General features: G+C 41.5%; 1 protein-coding gene across 3 annotated transcripts in view; it reads right to left on the bottom strand.

Annotated features, from left to right (window-relative positions):
• slx4ip (SLX4 interacting protein) overlaps nt 1-19,319 on the bottom strand; it is a 40,811-nt gene that overhangs the window by 20,697 nt on the left and 795 nt on the right. The window contains exons 1-4 of one of the 3 annotated variants that reach the window (XM_085183328.1): nt 18,886-19,003; nt 18,639-18,712; nt 9,830-9,919; nt 9,401-9,527 (exon numbers count right to left, since the gene is read on the bottom strand). In XM_085183328.1, coding sequence (XP_085039454.1) covers nt 9,401-9,527; nt 9,830-9,919; nt 18,639-18,671 — 250 coding nt within the window. In that variant the 5' untranslated portion in view covers nt 18,672-18,712; nt 18,886-19,003. Of the gene's footprint in view, nt 1-9,400; nt 9,528-9,829; nt 9,920-18,638; nt 18,713-18,885; nt 19,309-19,319 lie in introns of those variants that run through there. The other 2 variants (XM_085183327.1, XM_085183329.1) reach the window with 2 other exon arrangements.

The raw sequence follows: 19,319 nt of genomic DNA, 5'->3' as shown, positions 1-19,319 counted from the left end.
AATGCAATACCTTTGTTAAATCCCCTGAATTAAATCTGAAAGTCTCCACTTCAATCACATCTTAATTGTTTAAATTAGAATCCAATCTGGTGGTGTACAGAGGCAAAACTGCAAAAACAGTGTCAACACTTCAAGATATTATTGTATATTCTTAAGTTTACTACCCAGTGATTGATAGCATCATGTCTGGTTTCTTTCTGTTGGTGCCTGCGGTATAATTAGCAACTAGAGTCAGCACATCAAGAATAATATTCATCATTAGAAAAGACAATACCAACATAGATTATGAAACACACAAATCAAATCAGTCTGACATTATAAATATAGACTGAAATCCATCAATCGTGAACTTCATCACAGAGCCTTTGAAACTGGATGTGTGTTACTATGAGTTACTATGATACTAAGCAATTACAATCAGTATTTTAATGACAATCAGGGGAAATTGTTACCCAGAGGCAACAATCTTTTCAATATCACACCTTCAGGAATGCTTTTTACCATCAAATGTATTAGTATAAATTGAGCCTTACCAAAATTTGTTTTGGAAAATGTTTGGCATCGTAACTATGATTTGTGAACATTCAACAGAATCTCTCTGCAAGAGAACAAAACCCAAATATCTAACGTGCACAACTGCAAGGTGACTTTTAGTAGTGACATTTGTGAGATCTGTAAAGAGCTATTTCTTCACTCAAACTGCATATTGGTTAAATATTTTCTTACACATTACATCACATTATTTGTTTTCAAAAGTTACATAATATTAATTGTGTGAAACTAAAATGTTTCTTTGGGGTGATGAAAGAAGCTCAGCTTACCATATCCTTTATTTCTGTACAAACTCTTGCTCCTCAGGCCAAATGATTTTTTACACAAGCCATCAGTGGATGACTAATGTCTTGGGACCAACCCAGTTGTCTTTTCGTCAGTGAATAGAATCTCTACAGCTCTATCTAGGTTGCGCAGGCTGGCATTAAACTCTGCTTCTTTGCAGCAAAAAGCTCCTTCCAAAAAGACCCATAAGACCATGTTTATTAATAAAAAAGAATTGTGCAAATTGTTTTATCAGCCGAGAGCTTGCAGTTCTGGAAATGCGGCACACTCAGCATGTATGATAATGATTTGTTTTACTGGCTATGTGCCCCCATCACAGTAGGTCTGCAAGAAAACAGCGATTATAATGTTCAATTGCCAACATCGAGCTATACGGGATTACATCCACTTATCCATAATGAAAAGCAGATAATAACATAAAGTCAAAAGTCCAATAATTTGGTAGCAAAGCCTTTACAGTTAATGATGCCTACAATGTATTAGCCACACAAATTAGCATGGTACTGTTACCATGCTAACACACTTTTTTGTGTGTTGGAGCCCTGACTTCAGGAGATGAGGCTTGAGGTGAGGAGACATAATGAGAAAGAGATGATAAAAATATGCATGTATAAATGTTAAATGGGCATATATAGTTTGAAAGAAGTATTTTTTTTTCCCTATCAAATAACCTAAGAAAATTATTTCCTATTCCTTTAACGTGGCTCGCTGTACTTTAAGCTCTAGCTGTCTTTTTGGTTTAGATACAATGCGCATGAGTACAGAGCCGAGAGAAAAAAAAAAGTCCCTGTCCTTCCTACTGACTACACTATACTTGGTGCACATCTCTTTGAAGGAGCACCTCCATGCTGGTGTTAGCTTTAATGTAGGAGTACATATGGCATTGATAGTACTCTCACTAAATTGTCTTTAGAGTTTCCAGCCTTATAAGACTGTTCCTTTAGAGTCTGGTGCACATAAGGTATGTAATAATAATGGATAAGTCAACAGTCTTTAAATAGATTGCCATTAATCCCAGTGGGAAATTGCATTAACACACAGATTGGGTATGTTGAGCATGTCTGTATTTAACAGCAGAATTTCTTTATCAGGAACAAAATCTAATATTGTGTTTTTCCCTAAATAGCAAAGGAGCAAATCATTTATCACCCACTGTGGAATGCTGATCTGTATCTCCGTTTTGTTTTCTCTGACTGCTCTTAGTCCATGAGGACCCAGGAAGCAAGCATCTTTCTTTGCACTTTCATGACTCTTTGTTTTTGGAGGCTCTGATTTAGCCCTCTTAGCCACTTGTCTAGCTGTACAACTGTTCTCACTGCTTTCCCTTGGTGAGTTGAGCTTGCCAATTCCCAGGACAAACTTGACAGGGATGTCTGGACATGGAGTTGGGAACCAGTGCAACGCCGCGGCCCGAGACATCAGCTGTTGCTCCAATGTTGAAACGTCCTGCGCAGCGCAGAGTTGCTCTTGGCCCTCTGCCCAGGTTCTCTCGTGCTAAGCTTACATTCATGTTTCTCTCTCACAAACAGTTTGCTGGTCCCTCCTCTGGGAATAAGTGGCCCCTTTTTGTGGCAACTGTGGCCCACAGTGGTGCAATACTCAAATCTGCAGAGCAGAGACTTTAAAAGGTTTCATTTGTACTTCCTTAAAAAGAAGATGGCCTTGCTTAATTGTTTTGAAATCCAATGCACAACAATATTATGACAGGTCAAATCAAACAATAAAAAAAGCTAGTATGCCATGTTTTTAGAAATGTGGTAGATAATATTTTAACCTCTTGTTTGGAGAGACTTCTGCCATCTTGTAACATACCGCAGAACAACTGCAGAAGAAAGACCAATGCTAGAGTGCTTTCGAAACACACATACACACACAGTGCAGTTTTCACCACTTCCTGGGAAAACAATGAGAGGAAAGAAAAGTCAACAAACCAGAAGGCGTCCAGAGTGAGTAGGACAGTAAAATGGACCAGACAGGACTGAGAGGCATTCAGACCAGGGTCAAAGGTAAGCACCCATGGAAAAGACTTCATTAACTTCAGTCATATCCTGAGGAGATCATTAAAACACCCATAGAAAACACAGCATACTTCGTCTTACCATCGGCATTTCTAGCAGCCTGTCCTGTGGTGACGAGGAGGAAAACTTCAGTTTTTTCTCTCTGTGTTTACAGACTCTTAAGTTACTTGATTACCCAAAACTTGGATGCATCCTTGAAACCAATTTCCACAGTTTAACAAAGATTTTATGTCAAATTCAGGCTCTTGGGGGGGGGGGGGGGGGGGGGGGGGGGGGAGCTGCTTAGTCAGTTTAACTGTTTCAACTCAAAATGAACAGAATTCTACAGGCCACAGTATTATATGTTTAAATTATGCCTGCACTGCCTCAAAAACAAAAATCTGATTACTGCAGTGGTTGCAAAGGCACCGATTTCCTCCTCTAACCTAATTTCTCTCATTAACATATTCTTAGTGTGCATGTAAAACTAATGACTGCATGTCAGGAGAACTGTAATTCCCACGAAACCTCTTTACGAACAGGAGTTGAACCAGCAGGACACTCAGACACCAGTGCCTGAGAATCCTGATCTCCTGACATCTCTTCTTTGATGTAGACCCCCTCCCTCTGTCCTCAAGTGTGGGTGGAGAGTCGAGGCTTAGTGTGCGAGAATGGGGTGGAGTTGCGAGGGATGAGAGCGCATGAGGAAGTTACCCATATGTAAGTGGGGGCTTTCCTGGAAGGACATCACTCTGTGTGTGCAACTGTAACTACGGCCGTAGCAGAGAACTGTGCCTTATCATCCCGCACAACTTCCACCTGAAACAATATTTGCACATGAGTGTTCAATTTAACATTTGGGTGACCCCTTCATCGCAGTTACAAAATACGCCGCAGCATGGTAGCTCAGGCCAACCCATAATGCAGCATGTGAATAAAAGTGGTGGGGAGCATTCTGAAGTGCAGAACAATTACCAAAGGGAAAAATATATTTTTCAGGAACATAATCTGATGAGAGACATGAAGTCACAATACAAAATGTCGTGTTCAATCATCATTATATCTTAAGTAGCTCGCGAGGTTACAAATTTCCCAAAGTGCAGTCAAACGGAGCATTCAGAGTGAGGAAGCAATCTGCTTAATCTGCATTTAAATAAAATAAGTGCATTTTGGGGCTTTGAGTTATGCAAAGTGTTCACTCTTTAAAACCAGGGCTAAAGTCTCATTGAAAGAAGCCTCTCCTACCTGGAACGTCTACCACTGTTTATTGATAACAGGAAGGTACAAAGTGAGTGAGTGAAAAAACAAAAAAAACAAAACTGTTTTCCTCTGACTAGGTCTGAATCTTATTATAATCTGTTGTAAATAGTTAAATGATGTAACACTACGTGAACTGGAAATGGTCGGCGTGCACTATCTATTGTATTTGCTTTTGTTAAAGCCATTGTGGGCAGGCTTTTCTGATAACCTGTGTTGGAGGTAGTGTATTACAAGGTAATGCATTGCTGCAACTCCACTTGTGCAACAAGGGGAAAAGTTTAAGAGCGGCCTATGACTTGTGGGTAGTAGATATACACACTACTTGGAATTTGTTGCGTAAAAGAGCAAGCGTGTTACGCTAAAGTTCAAAGATCTAGTCATAATCTAGAAATTTGTCATGATATGCTGTCTTATGTAAATGTTAAAGTTATACTGCTGCAATTTAAGTGATTGTGGATTAACTAGAAACTGTTACTTTATGTAAAATTTGAAAGTGTAATACAATATTGTTTTCAATTATGACCTCACCAGTGTTGATAAAACAGTGCATTAGGCAAACTACTATAATAACACCTGTCCATGGAAAAAAACAACAACAAAAAAACCAAAACTCAAAAGCACGTGACATAAGCCCATTTCTTCCAAAGTGAAAGGGCACGAAACTGCTGTTCTCTGACATGTTTTAGTAATGCCTGCAACAAGGCATTCTGGTCAGGCTGAACACTTAGCATGAGTTCAACAGAGTGTGTGTGTGCCGTCTCCCACACCAGATTGTGGTAAAAGGGAACAGTCACATGAATGTGATCCATGCTCAGGCTAAGACTCAGGCCCTAATTATATGGGAAAAGAGTGTGGTGTGACAGCTATGGTGGGGATTGCGGTTGTGTCCTAAGAGACTACAGCTGACCCTGTGGAGAAAGTGAAGCAGGGAAAGTGGGAAAACATAAAAAGACGGCATTAGGAGAGCAAAGAAGTGCAGACATGGAAGGCAGAGGCGATAATAAATATAAATGCATAAAATGTAAGGGGAAAAAAAAGAAAGACAAATAAGAGAAGTGTGCGTGTTTGTGAGAAATAATAGGTAGTGGGGTTAACAATGGAGTCGGACTGTCCTATGTGTTGCTGCTGAGTAAGGCTGGAGGCTTAGAGAAAGGATTTAAAGAGCCACAGCAACACCACAAAGCACCATGGGGAAGGGGCTTGCCTGGCAGGGGCCAAGGGAGGGAGAGCAAGCAGAGAGAGAGGCGGGCTGGATGGAGCGGCTACTCTGATCAGGATCCATTTCCAGCCTAGGCCTTGGAATTCCTTTGTTCCTGTCACAGGTCTCCGTTTCCCTCTTGCCTTAATCCCAGCCTGCCTCACGCCCAGCAACATAGAGCAGGGCAGGTAACTAAACCACACAGCCATGCTTTTCTATTTACAGACGAGTTCCCCACATAATAGTTGCTAATATAAATAGTAATAGCTGACGTTGCATTACAAACCAACAAAGTGTGTTAAATCAGACCGTCACCATTTAATGACATTTGATAAAAAGTCTGCCTCAAGAGAAGCATCACAGTACTAAGCAGAAAGGTTTGCATCCAGGCCGAACACTCTTCAAAATGATCCCAAGCAACACGTGCACTGCTTTGTATATCTGTACAGAAAATGTCATATGCTACTACAATCCTATCCTAATTGGAAACTCACTTTTGGGCTGTAGATCTTGAAATGCATGGTTAAGTCAAACAACAGTTAAATCAGAGCTGAGTAAAAGTGAGCCATCTCCCTTCTTGTCCCTGAACATCCTCCGCAGTCTTTATTGGAAGGGAGATGGTCATTCGTAAACACATTCTCCAGCAGTAAAGCTATCCAGCAACACTTGTGCTTTTCCCGCATTGGCCGTGTCCAGGCTGCCTTAAGCCCCCTTCATAGGCCTGCCAAAAGGAGTCAGTGGTACACTGTGCAGCACTCGCAAAGCCCTCTCCCACGGCTATTAGTGACCATTCATCTGGGGAGCCTGGGAAAATGCCTCTCCAGCCTGCCGTGGCCATGGGGAAACAGGCTGGCAGGTGTTCCCTCCCTCTAAGCCCTGGCACCTGTGCAGGGAGAGGAAGAAGGAACCAGCTCATGGGTTCAAACTGACTCTAGGTACCATTTTGCCACAGTGCCTCTAAGTCCTCCGACTGGTAGCAGGACTCCAAATGCCAGGTTAAACCACACCTGAGCTCTGCCTCACATAGGCAGATCAGTGTGCCTATTTCAATACCAATGGTAGACAAAAGACATCTGGCAATGTACTTTGGGAAGTTGAAATGGCATGTTAACTAAACCCATGTAAAATGGGACTTCTCAGTTTACACTATACCCATAGACACATACATATTGCTATTATGGTCTACAAAATCAATATCCTCTTGAGTGGAAACAGTATGAGGCAAGAAAGTGCAGGATCATATTTAATCCGGTAAAGGAAAAGGAAAAGGAAATACAGTAGGTGGTGTATGGCAATCTTTTAGACAGTCTGTATGTTTTTCCAAGTCTCTATGTTTTTAGACAGCATGATGAGCAAGATATTAGCATCTGTCATGAATTTTCATGAATGTTATTGTGGATAGTCTTTGTTGTAGCGTATAACCACCAGCTTCTTTACTCGGTTAACATTTTGAATGACAAAAATGTCATTGAGAACACAGAGAACATATTATGCACTCATTTTCATTTTGTAATTACTATGAGAAATGTGGGTGTGTTGAACACGGTCTACCAGTGAGAATGCATGAGGCCTCACTCATCCTCTCCCTGGACTTTTAAAGTCTACCATGTCCATTCTGCAAGTCCAGAGCCAAAATGCTTGGTGGGAAAAGTTCCCTCTGTTCATCTCTCTAAAAACATAAATAAATCACATCACTGTGAGCTAATCACGAAGTCTCAAGTAGCCTGTATAAAAAAAACGAGAGGGGTGGGGGGCTGACAGTTGGAATTGGCTTCTGCAGCTGAGATTTGTAGAAATGGCTTAGATTTATGTTGACAGAAGACATGAGATAAGCCGCTCTCTGACTTGTTCACTGGGTGCTATACACACACACATATGCATTCAGCACAGCGTACATACATAAATACCATAACTCACAGAAAGAAGTCCGATACAGACACTTGTGCTGAAGAGTCTTGGAATGCTAAAAGCTGTTGATGGCTCATTTGAAGTGCCAACAGCTGAGACTGTACGCCGTTCTATCGCTCTCTGTTGGCGGAAGTCCCTGTGATTTTACACGGGCACCAGCTCAAACGCCGCCTCACACAAGACCCACAAGCCCCCTCCCGCACCATCCCACACATAGCGCAACGGTCCATCTGCCTATTCTTGGCGTAGACATCAGTACTATCCTGCCTGACACCTTTCTCTATATGCAACTACATGCATGTGCACATGTTTCGTCACATGTGGCTCACCCCTTGATATCCAGGACCATCCTGCCATAAAACAAACAGATGCAAGCAGGTCCTCTGCTAAAACAAAAAACAATCTCACCAACAGTCTGAAAGATTAATATCTACCTCCACTGCTGAATGGATACCATCAATACTTAATACCCATCCTGTGGTTTTCTGGGTTTCCCTCCCTAAGCCTATAGTCTGTCCTCCCCTTTTTTTATGGCTCCTGCTTGCATGCTCACTTCTCACAGTCACAGCCTCAGTCTTTACTGCTCAGCCACCTCCCTCACTTGGGACAATGAAAAGCCCAAGAATGTCATTACACTCACTTAAGACCTTTAATAGGACTAGAGAACATGAACTGTGTAGGCCTGTTTGAGGCACTATACCTTTTCATGTTGTAAGAGGGGAAAATTCTCTGATATGCTATGGAGTCATGTTCCACTGGTTACATTCTTTGTGGCGAAGCTGCAAGGAGCTTAATCATTTTTACATGCATATTTCACTGCTGAAATACTGATAGTCCCCTTGTTCACACTCTAAACTGTGCACAACCATTTGGGGGGGGGGTGTGTGCGCGCGCACGTGGAGCCTTAGTCTACGATCACCATCATTAGACATGTCTGTCTCTCGTCAGTCTGTCATGGGAAATATGAGTCAGGCTTTTCAGTAACCTTACACTGTCAGCCTGTTCACACCTAACCCAGGGGGAGGATATGTGTCTCAAACACACTGTACAACTTCTGATTCACACTCTTTCTGATGCATATGAGCACCTGTGTGCACGCACTGTCGTACTATATCAGGACTATATGGACAGAAAGTTGAAAAATGTGTACATATACACTACGTGTGAAAACTACAAAAAGGTGGTAGGACTAAGTGTGTGTGTGGGAGGTAGTGTGAGAGGCAGAGCTACAGCCGCAGGAGAAACTTTATGGGGCCGACTGCCCTGTAATCCCACTCTAACAGTCAGGCTTGCCCCGCTGAGAGAGCCCAGTTTAACTGCCCTTAACTGCTACCTGTGACAAAACCTGTCTGTCTTACACCACACAGCTGGAGGTTCCTCTGATGCTTTATAGGTGTATAGTGCTTCAAAGGCATGCATGTGGATGGCTGGGGGAATGTATCTTTTCTGCATAAACAGGGACAAACTGAATTGACTTATGTAAATTTGTGCAGAATTTATTGATATTTACTGTACATACTTTTTTTGTGTCACAGCAGCTGGTTTTTGATGTTATCGTTTAACTACAGGTGCAGATAAACGCAGACTAGCCAGTGGCGCATTAAACAGATTGATAATAAACGTTAGAAGTTTTAATGAACATGCGTCTTGCGCATACAAATGCACCTGAGACCTGCCAAGTCAAACACCACAACACAATATAAAAACTCCTATCAGCTCTTGCCTTTACAGGTCACACCCTGGGCGTAGGGAACCACCATGCCCCAACTAGTTCTGTTGTCTTTTCACCCACTCAACAAGGTAGCCGTGAAATGCTTTCCTGTAACTTTGTTTTGTAACCCAATTTGCATTCTGCGTCAGACTTCAACAGTCTGCTTTGTGTGAGTAAATATGGTACTGCGTTCAAAGCCAAAGAAAACCATTTTACTTATCCAAGAATTAACGACAGACACGCCTAGGAGAAGGAAAGGGAAGACGTAGATGACTTCATCAGAATGAGCAACAATGATTTCAAAACAGAATAAATAAAACTGGCGCATGACAATTAAAACCAGTGCTGGAGGAAAACGACTGAAAAACACAGTGTTGTGCTAAATAATGGATTTTAAAGCACTAAATTATATAAACTGATAAGCACTGGAATATTTGCCGCTAGAGAAAACAATCCAGTATAACGAGGGTCGGGATAATGGGGTTTTACCTTTCACAGAAAAGGCTGAAGCTGATGCCAGCTCCTTCTTCTGTTTGGGCTGTCTTCTACTGTGGAGGAACTCGGTATACTGCTTAACCCTCTGGTCCACAGAATCTTGAACCATGGTTGTAACCTCCTAAAAACACATATTTAATGTATGTAAAGTAAACATATGTTGAATTGGTAAGAGAACACAAGATTTGATTTGGCGTAACAAGTAAAGTTTAAAGTTCAGATGAGGCAAAGATGATTACTGAAATTCCACATGTGGCTGAGAGGGAGATGGGAACAGTTCTCCAACAATGAAAATAGACGAGGCTCAGAGTCATTTTAGATTCTACGCTGCTGCTGCCTTTTGAAAAGGTCTCCAGCAGGAAAGACGCCATGTATTCCCTTTCACACTTAATAACAGCCACGCCCATCTCCCTGTGTCTGTACCTCGATGTGGCTCGTAGTGAACCAGCTAGTGTCCTCTTGGCCGCCCAGGGATAGAACGTGGAGATCCACCAGCACAGCATAGTTCCCACACTGTAACACAAAGGAGGAAGATAGCCACAGGTTGCTGAGGGGCATTGAGCTCACAGGCAACAAAGGGAATCAAAGTGCGGGTGATTGACAGCGAGACAAACCACAACGACCCCCTGTGTCCTCAAACATCACCCCAGGCCTCTCACAGCAGTCCGCTCCCTCCTTTTTCTCTGTCTAGCCATCTCCCTACCAATCTCTTTACAAAAAGTATGGCCCCGTTTGTCTCCTCATATTTCCCCTCACTCAGCGTAAATTATATCTGCAATACAGTGCCTGAGGACACAGTAAAGCTACAGAAATCTAAAGATGTACCATAAAAATGAGGATTATTATCCCAGTTTGTATCAGAGAGGTAATAAAACCTTGTTTTTTTGTGTGTGTGTTGTAGAAAGAAAGGAAAAGAGCAGCAGGGTGGATTCCTGAAGCACTATGTCCTTGTGACAATAAGCAATAAGGGACAAGGAGGCCAAAAGTGCCGCTGCTGTTTAAGTTGCTGTTACATCTTTCTCAAGCTAGCCTGATTATGGTTTACACATGAGTGCAAAAGCTGCCCTCTGCAGAGAGCAAATGGATGTGAGTCTCGTGTGAACTTAGCCTCTCCATGGTCAAGGAAGTAATGGATGGACTGAGACCACCCACAACATGACACAGTGGAGCAGCGAGTACTAAAACCCAGAGTGATAATGCGGCAAAAAGCATTCATGAGAATGACGGTGCAAAAACACTAAGGTCACGAAAAGCCAAAACCAGACACTGACCTGAGGATCACATTGTGGAACTTGAAGAGTGTGTAACAAGAGGAGAAGGATCACTGGATCATTCAGTAACAGGGGAAACTGGTGCACACTGAAAGCTTTGTTTTTAAGCAGGCACATCCTTTGGGCTAGTGTTAAAGCATAGTATTATAGACAAGATGACTAAACTCTACAATCCAGCATGCTCTCAGCATGACGTGAGAGACCTCATCCCGCAGGGGTATAACCGTCTACTAATGTTCTAACTCTGGACACAAATGTACACTTCGAACTCAAACTTTTTCCAGTTGTCTCTTTCTTTTGTTAGTTAGGACTTAGCTTAGCTTGCTCATTAAAGTCCTGCATTGCTTCTCAACTGGTAAAAGTAAAGCTTGGCTGTGAACCTTTCATCAAATGTTATTAAAGGCTACATGTGAGCAAATCAGCCTGCCAAATACTCTGCATTATTTTCCCCTTGAGAGCATTATCCTCTCTCGTTCTTTCTGTATTATAATAACTGAAGTGAATCTGCTTTCTTATTTCCACAGCTAAACGAGTGCAGAGGGTGCCCCCACATGACTGATGAGTGAATCTTTCTTGTTGGTTTTAATCTCAGACATGTCTTGTAGTATTGAGTATGTGCAGCCCTACAGCATTAATGCTTGCCAATTCATGTTAAAGTACTAATGCAAGTCTAAATGTTAAAATACACTTACAAATGGAAAACTGTTTAAAAAATAAAAACAGAGTGTGCAAAAAAATACAGAAAGGTTCTTATACAATAGCATGCATGCACAAAGAAATGAACCCCACGGACCAGAACGGAGCCCCATTTAATGCCAGCTCCTCATGTTTAAATTGTGTGCATGTTGCCTGTCAGTATCAGCTCGTCCCTAAAGATCAGCATTCTCTTCATCTTTTGACCTTTGTCTCACAGTTGCGCACCAATGACTGGTGGCCTCCTACAAATACCCATGTGTGGGAAAACCTAGCAACAGAGGGTCAGACCCTGTCAATCAAAACACAGAGACCAGCTAGTGGAGATGACACATGCAGACTGGATTTTTTGGTATACTGGTTCCCGACTTCTAAGACTTAACTCTTTTCACTGCGTACAAGTTACCAGATTATCCTGTCTAACCACCCTTTGATCCTTACGATCTTTAGTTTTTACTGACAATGTGCAAGACAAATGTTCAGTTGACACTTGTCAACATTTTTGTGGCTACTGGACTTGTGCACTTTTTCCGTTTTCTCAAAATCTTACAATCATTGAATTAGATGGCTCAAAATCACACAATCTCATGTGTGCTGGCAGAGACTGAACCTGACCAGCGGTTATCTGTCTGCTCAGCTGTGTTGACCTCAGAAAGGACAAAATATCATGCAAACTTTTTTGCAATCACAAAAAAGTGTGATGTCACATTAATTTGCTAAAAATATGCAATCAGTATAGGGTTCAGAGGGAGATCGTTATAGAAAAGCAAAGCATTGTAAATCCCCTGACGTGGTTTCTGTGCTTCTGAGTGAGTGTCCTTTGGGCTGCCAGCCAGACAAGTATCAAGCTTTAGACTAACTTCTTTTTATCACATTAGAACAGCAGACAAGGCTCGACTGGGAATTGGAAGTTAATGATAAACACTGGTCTGCCCTTATACAAAAACAGCATGTGATTCTGCCAGATTCTCGGAAACGGGGGATTTTGTCAGGAATGCAAACTAATGCAATCACCCTAATGAGAAACCAATTAATTTGCCCAGCAAAAGTGCCAGTTTGGTAGAGAGACAAATTACCTGCAAAAGTATTGATATCTTGGCCAACGCTGTGCTGCTTGGGCACTAGAGCTACTAGAGCTTTTTACAAGGGACATTTATGTTGAATGTCGCAGACAAGACAAAATAGCAGCAGAATTTGGCATTTAATTTAATTTTGCACAAAGGCTCTGAGTACAATCACATCATGTGGCCTAAATTTGTCAACTCCCAGCACAAAGAGTGACCAGTGCATCTCTTGGCTGAACTATGCCACGAACCATAACCTTTGTGTATGTTTATTTATGTTTATTTATTGATCTTTTTAAAGTGAGATCTTCGCAAGGAGTAGTATACTTTTTAAATGCAGCGATGAAACCACAAGTTTTCTCTCTCTCTCTCTTTTGTTTTTTAAAAAACACAGTAAAAGGGCAACAGAGAATTTTGCATCACCCCATCAGTAAAAACTCCATATTTTATTCTTTCTGTGACAATTTCTACCATGTCATACTCAAGACCCTAAGGGTTTCATTAAATGTGACATATTCACTGATGAAACTGAAGAGCTATTTTACGTTGTGACACATTTAAGGAAATACTCAGAGCTTCTGTCACTGTTGTTGGAAAGGAACAGTTTGATAAAGGGCCAAGTTCAAGAGGAAGTTACTCTTTTCATACATACTAAAGTGGGCCAGCACCGCTTTGTTCTCTGCTTTGCTCGGGCTTTAGAGTTATGAACAGAGGCTGAAGGCTGAACGAGAGGCGGCAAGAAGCGCTACTTAATCCCAAATCCTTTATTGTGCCATCTTTTGTGGTCTGCTGTCACATATTGAATAGATAGGACCGAGTCTTCCTGCAGGCTAAGGCTCAGCTTCTCTATCCCAAGTCTCCCTGCTTCTGAACCGATAACTTGCGTGGGGGGAAAAAGGTTAACCAAGAGAAAAAAATCCAAAAAAGCAGACACTAAACCTGCCCACAGCCCACAGCACAACACAAGAAAGGTCCTCTCTATTTTCTGCCTGTAAATAAACACATCCCGATGACTCTTTTACTTTCTCTCGTCTGCAGAGCTCTGGTCTATGTCACACTCAGTTCCCAAAACACTCTTTACCTTCCCTTATCTCTCTCCCAGACCCAGATCTCCAAACCTCCTGCCTGCGCTGCTCAAACTTGGGCACGGAGCCCAGCTTCACCCGCCTCCCCACCTCGCTGCCCTTTGCCATTGCTATCGCAGTGTAAGAACCAGACCTTCTCAGACTGCACTTAGCTCAGAGGCTAACACTAACCAGCCGCAGATGTTTACATTGGGAGAGAAGGGACAGCAGATGCGGTCTCACTCAATAAAACTTGCATCTATCCCAACTCTCCCTTTGTCTCTCTCTCTCTCTTTTTCTGACTCTTTCTGCAAGTCCGCAAAGCACCCTGGGGAACTCTTTAGATATGTGGGTGTGACAACTTTGGCTTTATTTTTCTCATTCCCAGCTCTCTTTCTTTGTGCTGTGAGTCACCTGGGTTTCCCCTTATTAAAAAAAAAAAGAAGCAAAAAACACACACACAAAAAAAACTGTTTTCCAGTTTTCAAACCACTGGCTACTTAACGTTAACATTTGAAACTTGATTATTCCCAGGGCAAATGTTATTTACAAACGGTGCACCAAAGTGTTTTGTGTGCAAGCCTCCCTTCATTCTGGATGAATGTTAGCACACCTGAGTTTCCTTTATTTGATGATAAAAAGAGACACAACCCAGGAGAGGAATTCCAGCAGCAAGAACAGACAAGAATATCTCCAGGTAACACTCGGCAAACAAAGTGTAGGTAGACACATCCCTGAGAAATTGGTAGATAGACAGAAATAGCAAGCTGAGAAGCATTTTGCCTCATTAGGAGATGTGATTTCTGTACTGCAATGTAGGCCAGTTTTGAGATGAAAGTGCTTTTTTCCTCTTTTTTTTTTTTTTATCCTTGTCACTTTCTATTTTTGAAAATGGAAAGTGTCAAAAATGTTTCCAAGAAGAAAAAGCAATCATTTTTGTTCAGAGCCATGATGTGTGGTCTGTTATGAGCTCATCTCCAGACCAACAATAACACTAAACAGCACATAAACCTCTGACATTAAACTGCTCTGTGATAACTCAGATCTTTTATTCCTTAAAAAAACACTTTGGTCTCTGTCTCAACTTACTACATTAGATGGGTAAAAAGTTGGTGGTGTGTGCTCTTAATAGAAGGCAGATTGCAGGGCTCTGTAGCAATAATGTCCTGGCAGACACAGCATGCACTTGAGTGGATCAGCCTTTTAGCCCGCAGGGCCTTTTCGGGAGGTCTGAGAAGTGGCAGGTCACTATATGGTCTAAGCCTATTTAAGAAGGAGCATACCAACACCTCCTGCAGTTCCACAGACCACGGAGGGAGCTGCTTTGAAAACAGCCCAGTAGAAAGGACCATAAAACGCCCCGAACAACCTACTGAACATGGCCCGATGAATCCAAGAACATAAAAATCATAATTTCTCAGATAAACCTTATTCTCTGTGCAAGATGGCAAACACAATCAGCAACATCTGTGAAAACAGAAACCAGGAGATTTGTTTCTCTTTATTATTCTAAGAAGTTAATTCAGTCATTAAGAAAACATGGTGGCAGTGCTGTATGTCTTGTAAAAGAGAAGCCATAGGCAGAGCCTTGAATGCTATTGTTTGGTCTGATCCCTTCTAACATACTTGTTGCGGTTAGCTGGTTAAGCATGGTAGAGGCTGTGTGGATTTTCTCAGGCAGACTAACACAACAGTATCATTATGTGCCCAGTGGGAAGGAACCTTCCGTGAACCTCCAGGGTTTTTACTCTCCCACATCCAACCGAGGGGGGTGGTGGGGTAGCCTGTATGCAGGCATGCATATGAAACAAATAAAAGGGAATGAACGCAATATCTGGTCAGCTAGGCACACATGGCATTACGGAGGATGTGAGAGATCAGCGAAAATGTCTGCAGCCCCTCAACCAAAACTCTCAATAAATGAAACATCAACAAAAGAGAGACCAACGGCTTTCCCTGCACTTAACAAAAACATCTGATGTGCATTATTTCTGTCAGAGCAACAGACTGAGGATGAACAGCTCGGATTTTTCATAGAATGAGTTTCCTCTTCGCCGTATGGTTGTGCCCATTAACAAAAGGCTCTTGGGAAGGCATGAGATTTCCAAAAGATGACCAGAACCTCCAACTTTTTCTAAAGAATGAACCACAACATGGTAACATGGTGTTACAGCAGCTGAAACATGCATCTGTAGTGCCCTCTAGTGGACAAATACATTGCTACTTAGAGGGGGGAAAAAGAAAGAAAATCTTACATCAGAATAGAAATACAGCAAATGCTAGAAAAACAACCACATGCTGTATTGCTGGGTTGCATATTTTCCAGGGCTGCACGAGAGCTTTTCAAAGGTTTAGCACAGACCATAAAAACTCATGTCACTTGCTGGAAGTAGTTTGTGTAGCTGTTCTACTATTTGGACGTAGCACAAACACAGAGAGCTGTTTATCATGACGGCTAAAATGTTTGAAAAGAAAGCATATTCATCTCGTCGCTTGGTACCTTGTGTGCATCTTACGTCAGAAAAATGCATTTTGTGGCGAGTGAAAAACACAAAACAGCTTCTTAGAAGCAAAATATTTCCCAAATACATATGGCAAGTACTTGTTGACAGGACGCTGAAATAAGCTATAAACAGTTTTATAGCCCTGAGCAAAGTTTACTGGGAAAGCTCTCAGCAAATGTACTTCAATTAGAGTTACAGACCCAATTCCAAAATAGCTGGGACACTGTATAAAATGTTAATAAAAGCAGAATTCAATGATCTGCAATCTTATAATCCCACATTTTATTTACAAGAGAACATGGAAAACATACAAAATGTTTAAACTTGAGAAAATTGTAGTACTATTTCAAGAAAAAAACAAAGTCATTTTGAATTTGATGGCAGCAACATGTTTACTACTGCGTAGCATGTCCTCTTCTTTCAATAACGTAAATATCTGTAAACTGAGGAGGCCAGATGCTGAGCTTTTAGGAGAGGAACATTATCCCATTCTTATCTGATACAGGATTCTAGTTGCTCAAAAGTCTTGCGTCTTCCTTTTTCTATTTTTCATTTTATATTCTGTCAAATCTTTCCAACTGGTGAAAGGTTTGGAATACAGCCAGACCAGTTCAGCATTAAGACTCTTCTACTGTGAAGCCATGCTGTTGTAATAGATCCAGTACATGCTTTAGCATTGTATTGCTGAAATATGCAAGGCCTTCCCTGAAAAAGAAATCATCTGGATGAGAGTGTATTCCAGATGTGTTAGCTGGCAAGTCCACAGGCAATAATGCACCATCAGAAATGCAGGCTTTTAAAATGAGTGTTGATAAGAATTTCAAACTCTGTCTTTACCATACTATGTAAAGCACCTTGAGGTACAACTGCTGTTGCGCAGCTGAACATGGGAGCACAATGTTCTTTAATTTAACAAATATATATTATCTCCTTCTTATTTCAGCTAATCTCTTTACGCGCTCCCACAACTAACGATCTGCCTACATCTCACCATATCCTTAGCATCTTTCTCTTTCACACCAACCATCTTCATGTCTTCCTTCACATTCATTCATCTTCTCTGTATATCTATTTTCATCCTGCCTGGGGGCTCCATAGCAAACATCCTTTCCTCAACATATCCACTATCCATCATCTGCACACATGCACAGACTTGGCCCTCTGTGTCTCCAAACTACCTTGAGGTGTCCCCCGATATACTCATCTCAAATTCTGTCCATCCTGATTAGTACCAATGTGAACTTCCTCAATTCTGCTACCCCCAGCTCCTCCTCCTGTCTTTTTGTCAGTGCCATCTCCAAACCATACATCATAGCAGGTCTTACTACCATCTTGTAAACTTTCCATTTCAGTCTTGCTGCTATCCCTTTCCCACAAATCACCTCTGACCTGCTTCACTCTACCTGCACTCTCTTCTTCACCTCTCTTCTGCATTGTGGGTTGCTTTGGATGGTTGTTCCCAGATATTTAAACTCATGCGCCTTCAGTACCTCTACTCCTTGAATCTTCACCCATCTCCCTCTTATTCACACACATGTATTCTTTCTTCGTTCTAATGAGTTTCATTCCTCTACTCTCCTGAACACACCTCCATCTCTCCAGGCTCCAACTGCTCCCTACTCTTACTAAAGATCACAGTCATCTGTGAAAATGACAGTTCACTGAGACTCCTGTCAGATCTCTTTTCAGTTGTCCATCACAACAGCAAAAAGGATGGGCTCACGGCAGAGCCTATCTGTCACTCATACTGCACACCTCACTATCATCTTGGTGTCCTCATATATGTTCTATATTACCCTCAAATACTTCTCTGCCACTTCTAACTTCCTCGTGCAATAACACAGTTCCTTCCTTGGCATCCTATCACATGCTTCCATCTCATATAGATATCTCTATGTCGCCAAAGGCAAGTCATTTGAACCAACTGCTTTTCCACTCTTCATCCTCTTATAGCTTTTTCTTCAATGCAGTAATGCACCTGTAAGTTGGCAAACCAATTTACAGGTGCATTACTGCCACCTAGTGGACTGGAATGTGGACAGGAGACTAGCATCAATCATCTAATTCAAGATATTTAAATAGAAAAATGTTTAATTTCAGTAACAAATTCCTCAGTGTAAAAATGTAATTTATGTCCTTAAATAAAGCCACTGATCCTCTTCTTTTTTACTCAAACTTAATGCAAAGGACTGGTACGTGTTAAACAGGTTTTGGTGGATTACATAAATGCAGAGACCTGTTCGGTGTTTGCCTGTTCTAGTGTATGGTTTAGCCTATATGTCCTATTGTCAACAAAATAATCATTCTTCCTTTGGGTTCGTACCCTGCATTCTCTTCAAGCCTATAATGTTGTGTAGATTTCTTCCTGTGTCTGCTGTATCCCAGTAATGAAAACAGTACTGCTCATACTGCTACAAATTTTCCGCAAATTAGTCTTACGATAATTTTAACTTCTTCACAGCCGCCCTCACTTCCTCTTTACTAATCATCTGTACTTCCTGATCTGTACTGTCCTCCATCCACACACCCTTCTCTACCTCGTTTTATTCATTCATCATCAACAAATATAATATACAGTATGTTAATTCAACACAGCACCGCACGAGTTCGTGTACTGGGTATATCGTTTCACTTACCTTAATGACAAGTTTGGTAGGAGCCATTCTCATGAATTCAGTTAGCGTCACTAGAGTAAGTGCACGGTGGGCAGCTATTTAGCTGTATTTTTTGAAGACAGAGAGATTTATTTATTTGTTACGCTCGTACGACAAACGGCCACCGTCAACAATTACAAAAACATAACAAGTGTTATAATAAACTAAAATAATAACATATAAGTTTGTTAGACATAAAACGTATAAGTATATTAAAGTTAACCAGGACTTCATACCGCCAACAGTTTTGAATGGTTCTTCAACAGCCGGGCGACCGGAGATGACGTCACCTTCAATTTGTAGTCCAATAACTCAGCGCATTGTGCGTGGGACGTTCCACTGTATGCCTTTTGCATAAAATAATAATAATAGAGATAGACAACTACTCTTCTACATAAAGACTCGTAAATTCGCTTTTAGTTTGTTTATTCCTTATGAAAAGCCGGTACTAGAGCCAAGCGACGGTTTCTCGAGTAGGACCGCAGTTTGGCCAAGCGCTGTGTTGCTACCATGGAAACGAGTTGTGTCTGTACAACGCCTTTGTCAATCTCTCAAACTACACACTGTCAAATTACATCTAAATATGTATGGCGTCAAATGTTAGACCCTGCAATAAGGTAGTGATGGTTTTGGTTGGATTTAATAAATTAATCTGCAACTCTT

The sequence above is a fragment of the Neolamprologus multifasciatus genome, chromosome 13 (genome assembly GCF_963576455.1).
Source record: "Neolamprologus multifasciatus chromosome 13, fNeoMul1.2, whole genome shotgun sequence".
In the NCBI taxonomy this organism is placed as follows: Eukaryota; Metazoa; Chordata; class Actinopteri; order Cichliformes; family Cichlidae; genus Neolamprologus; species Neolamprologus multifasciatus.
This window is presented reverse-complemented; position numbering and strand designations above follow the sequence as displayed.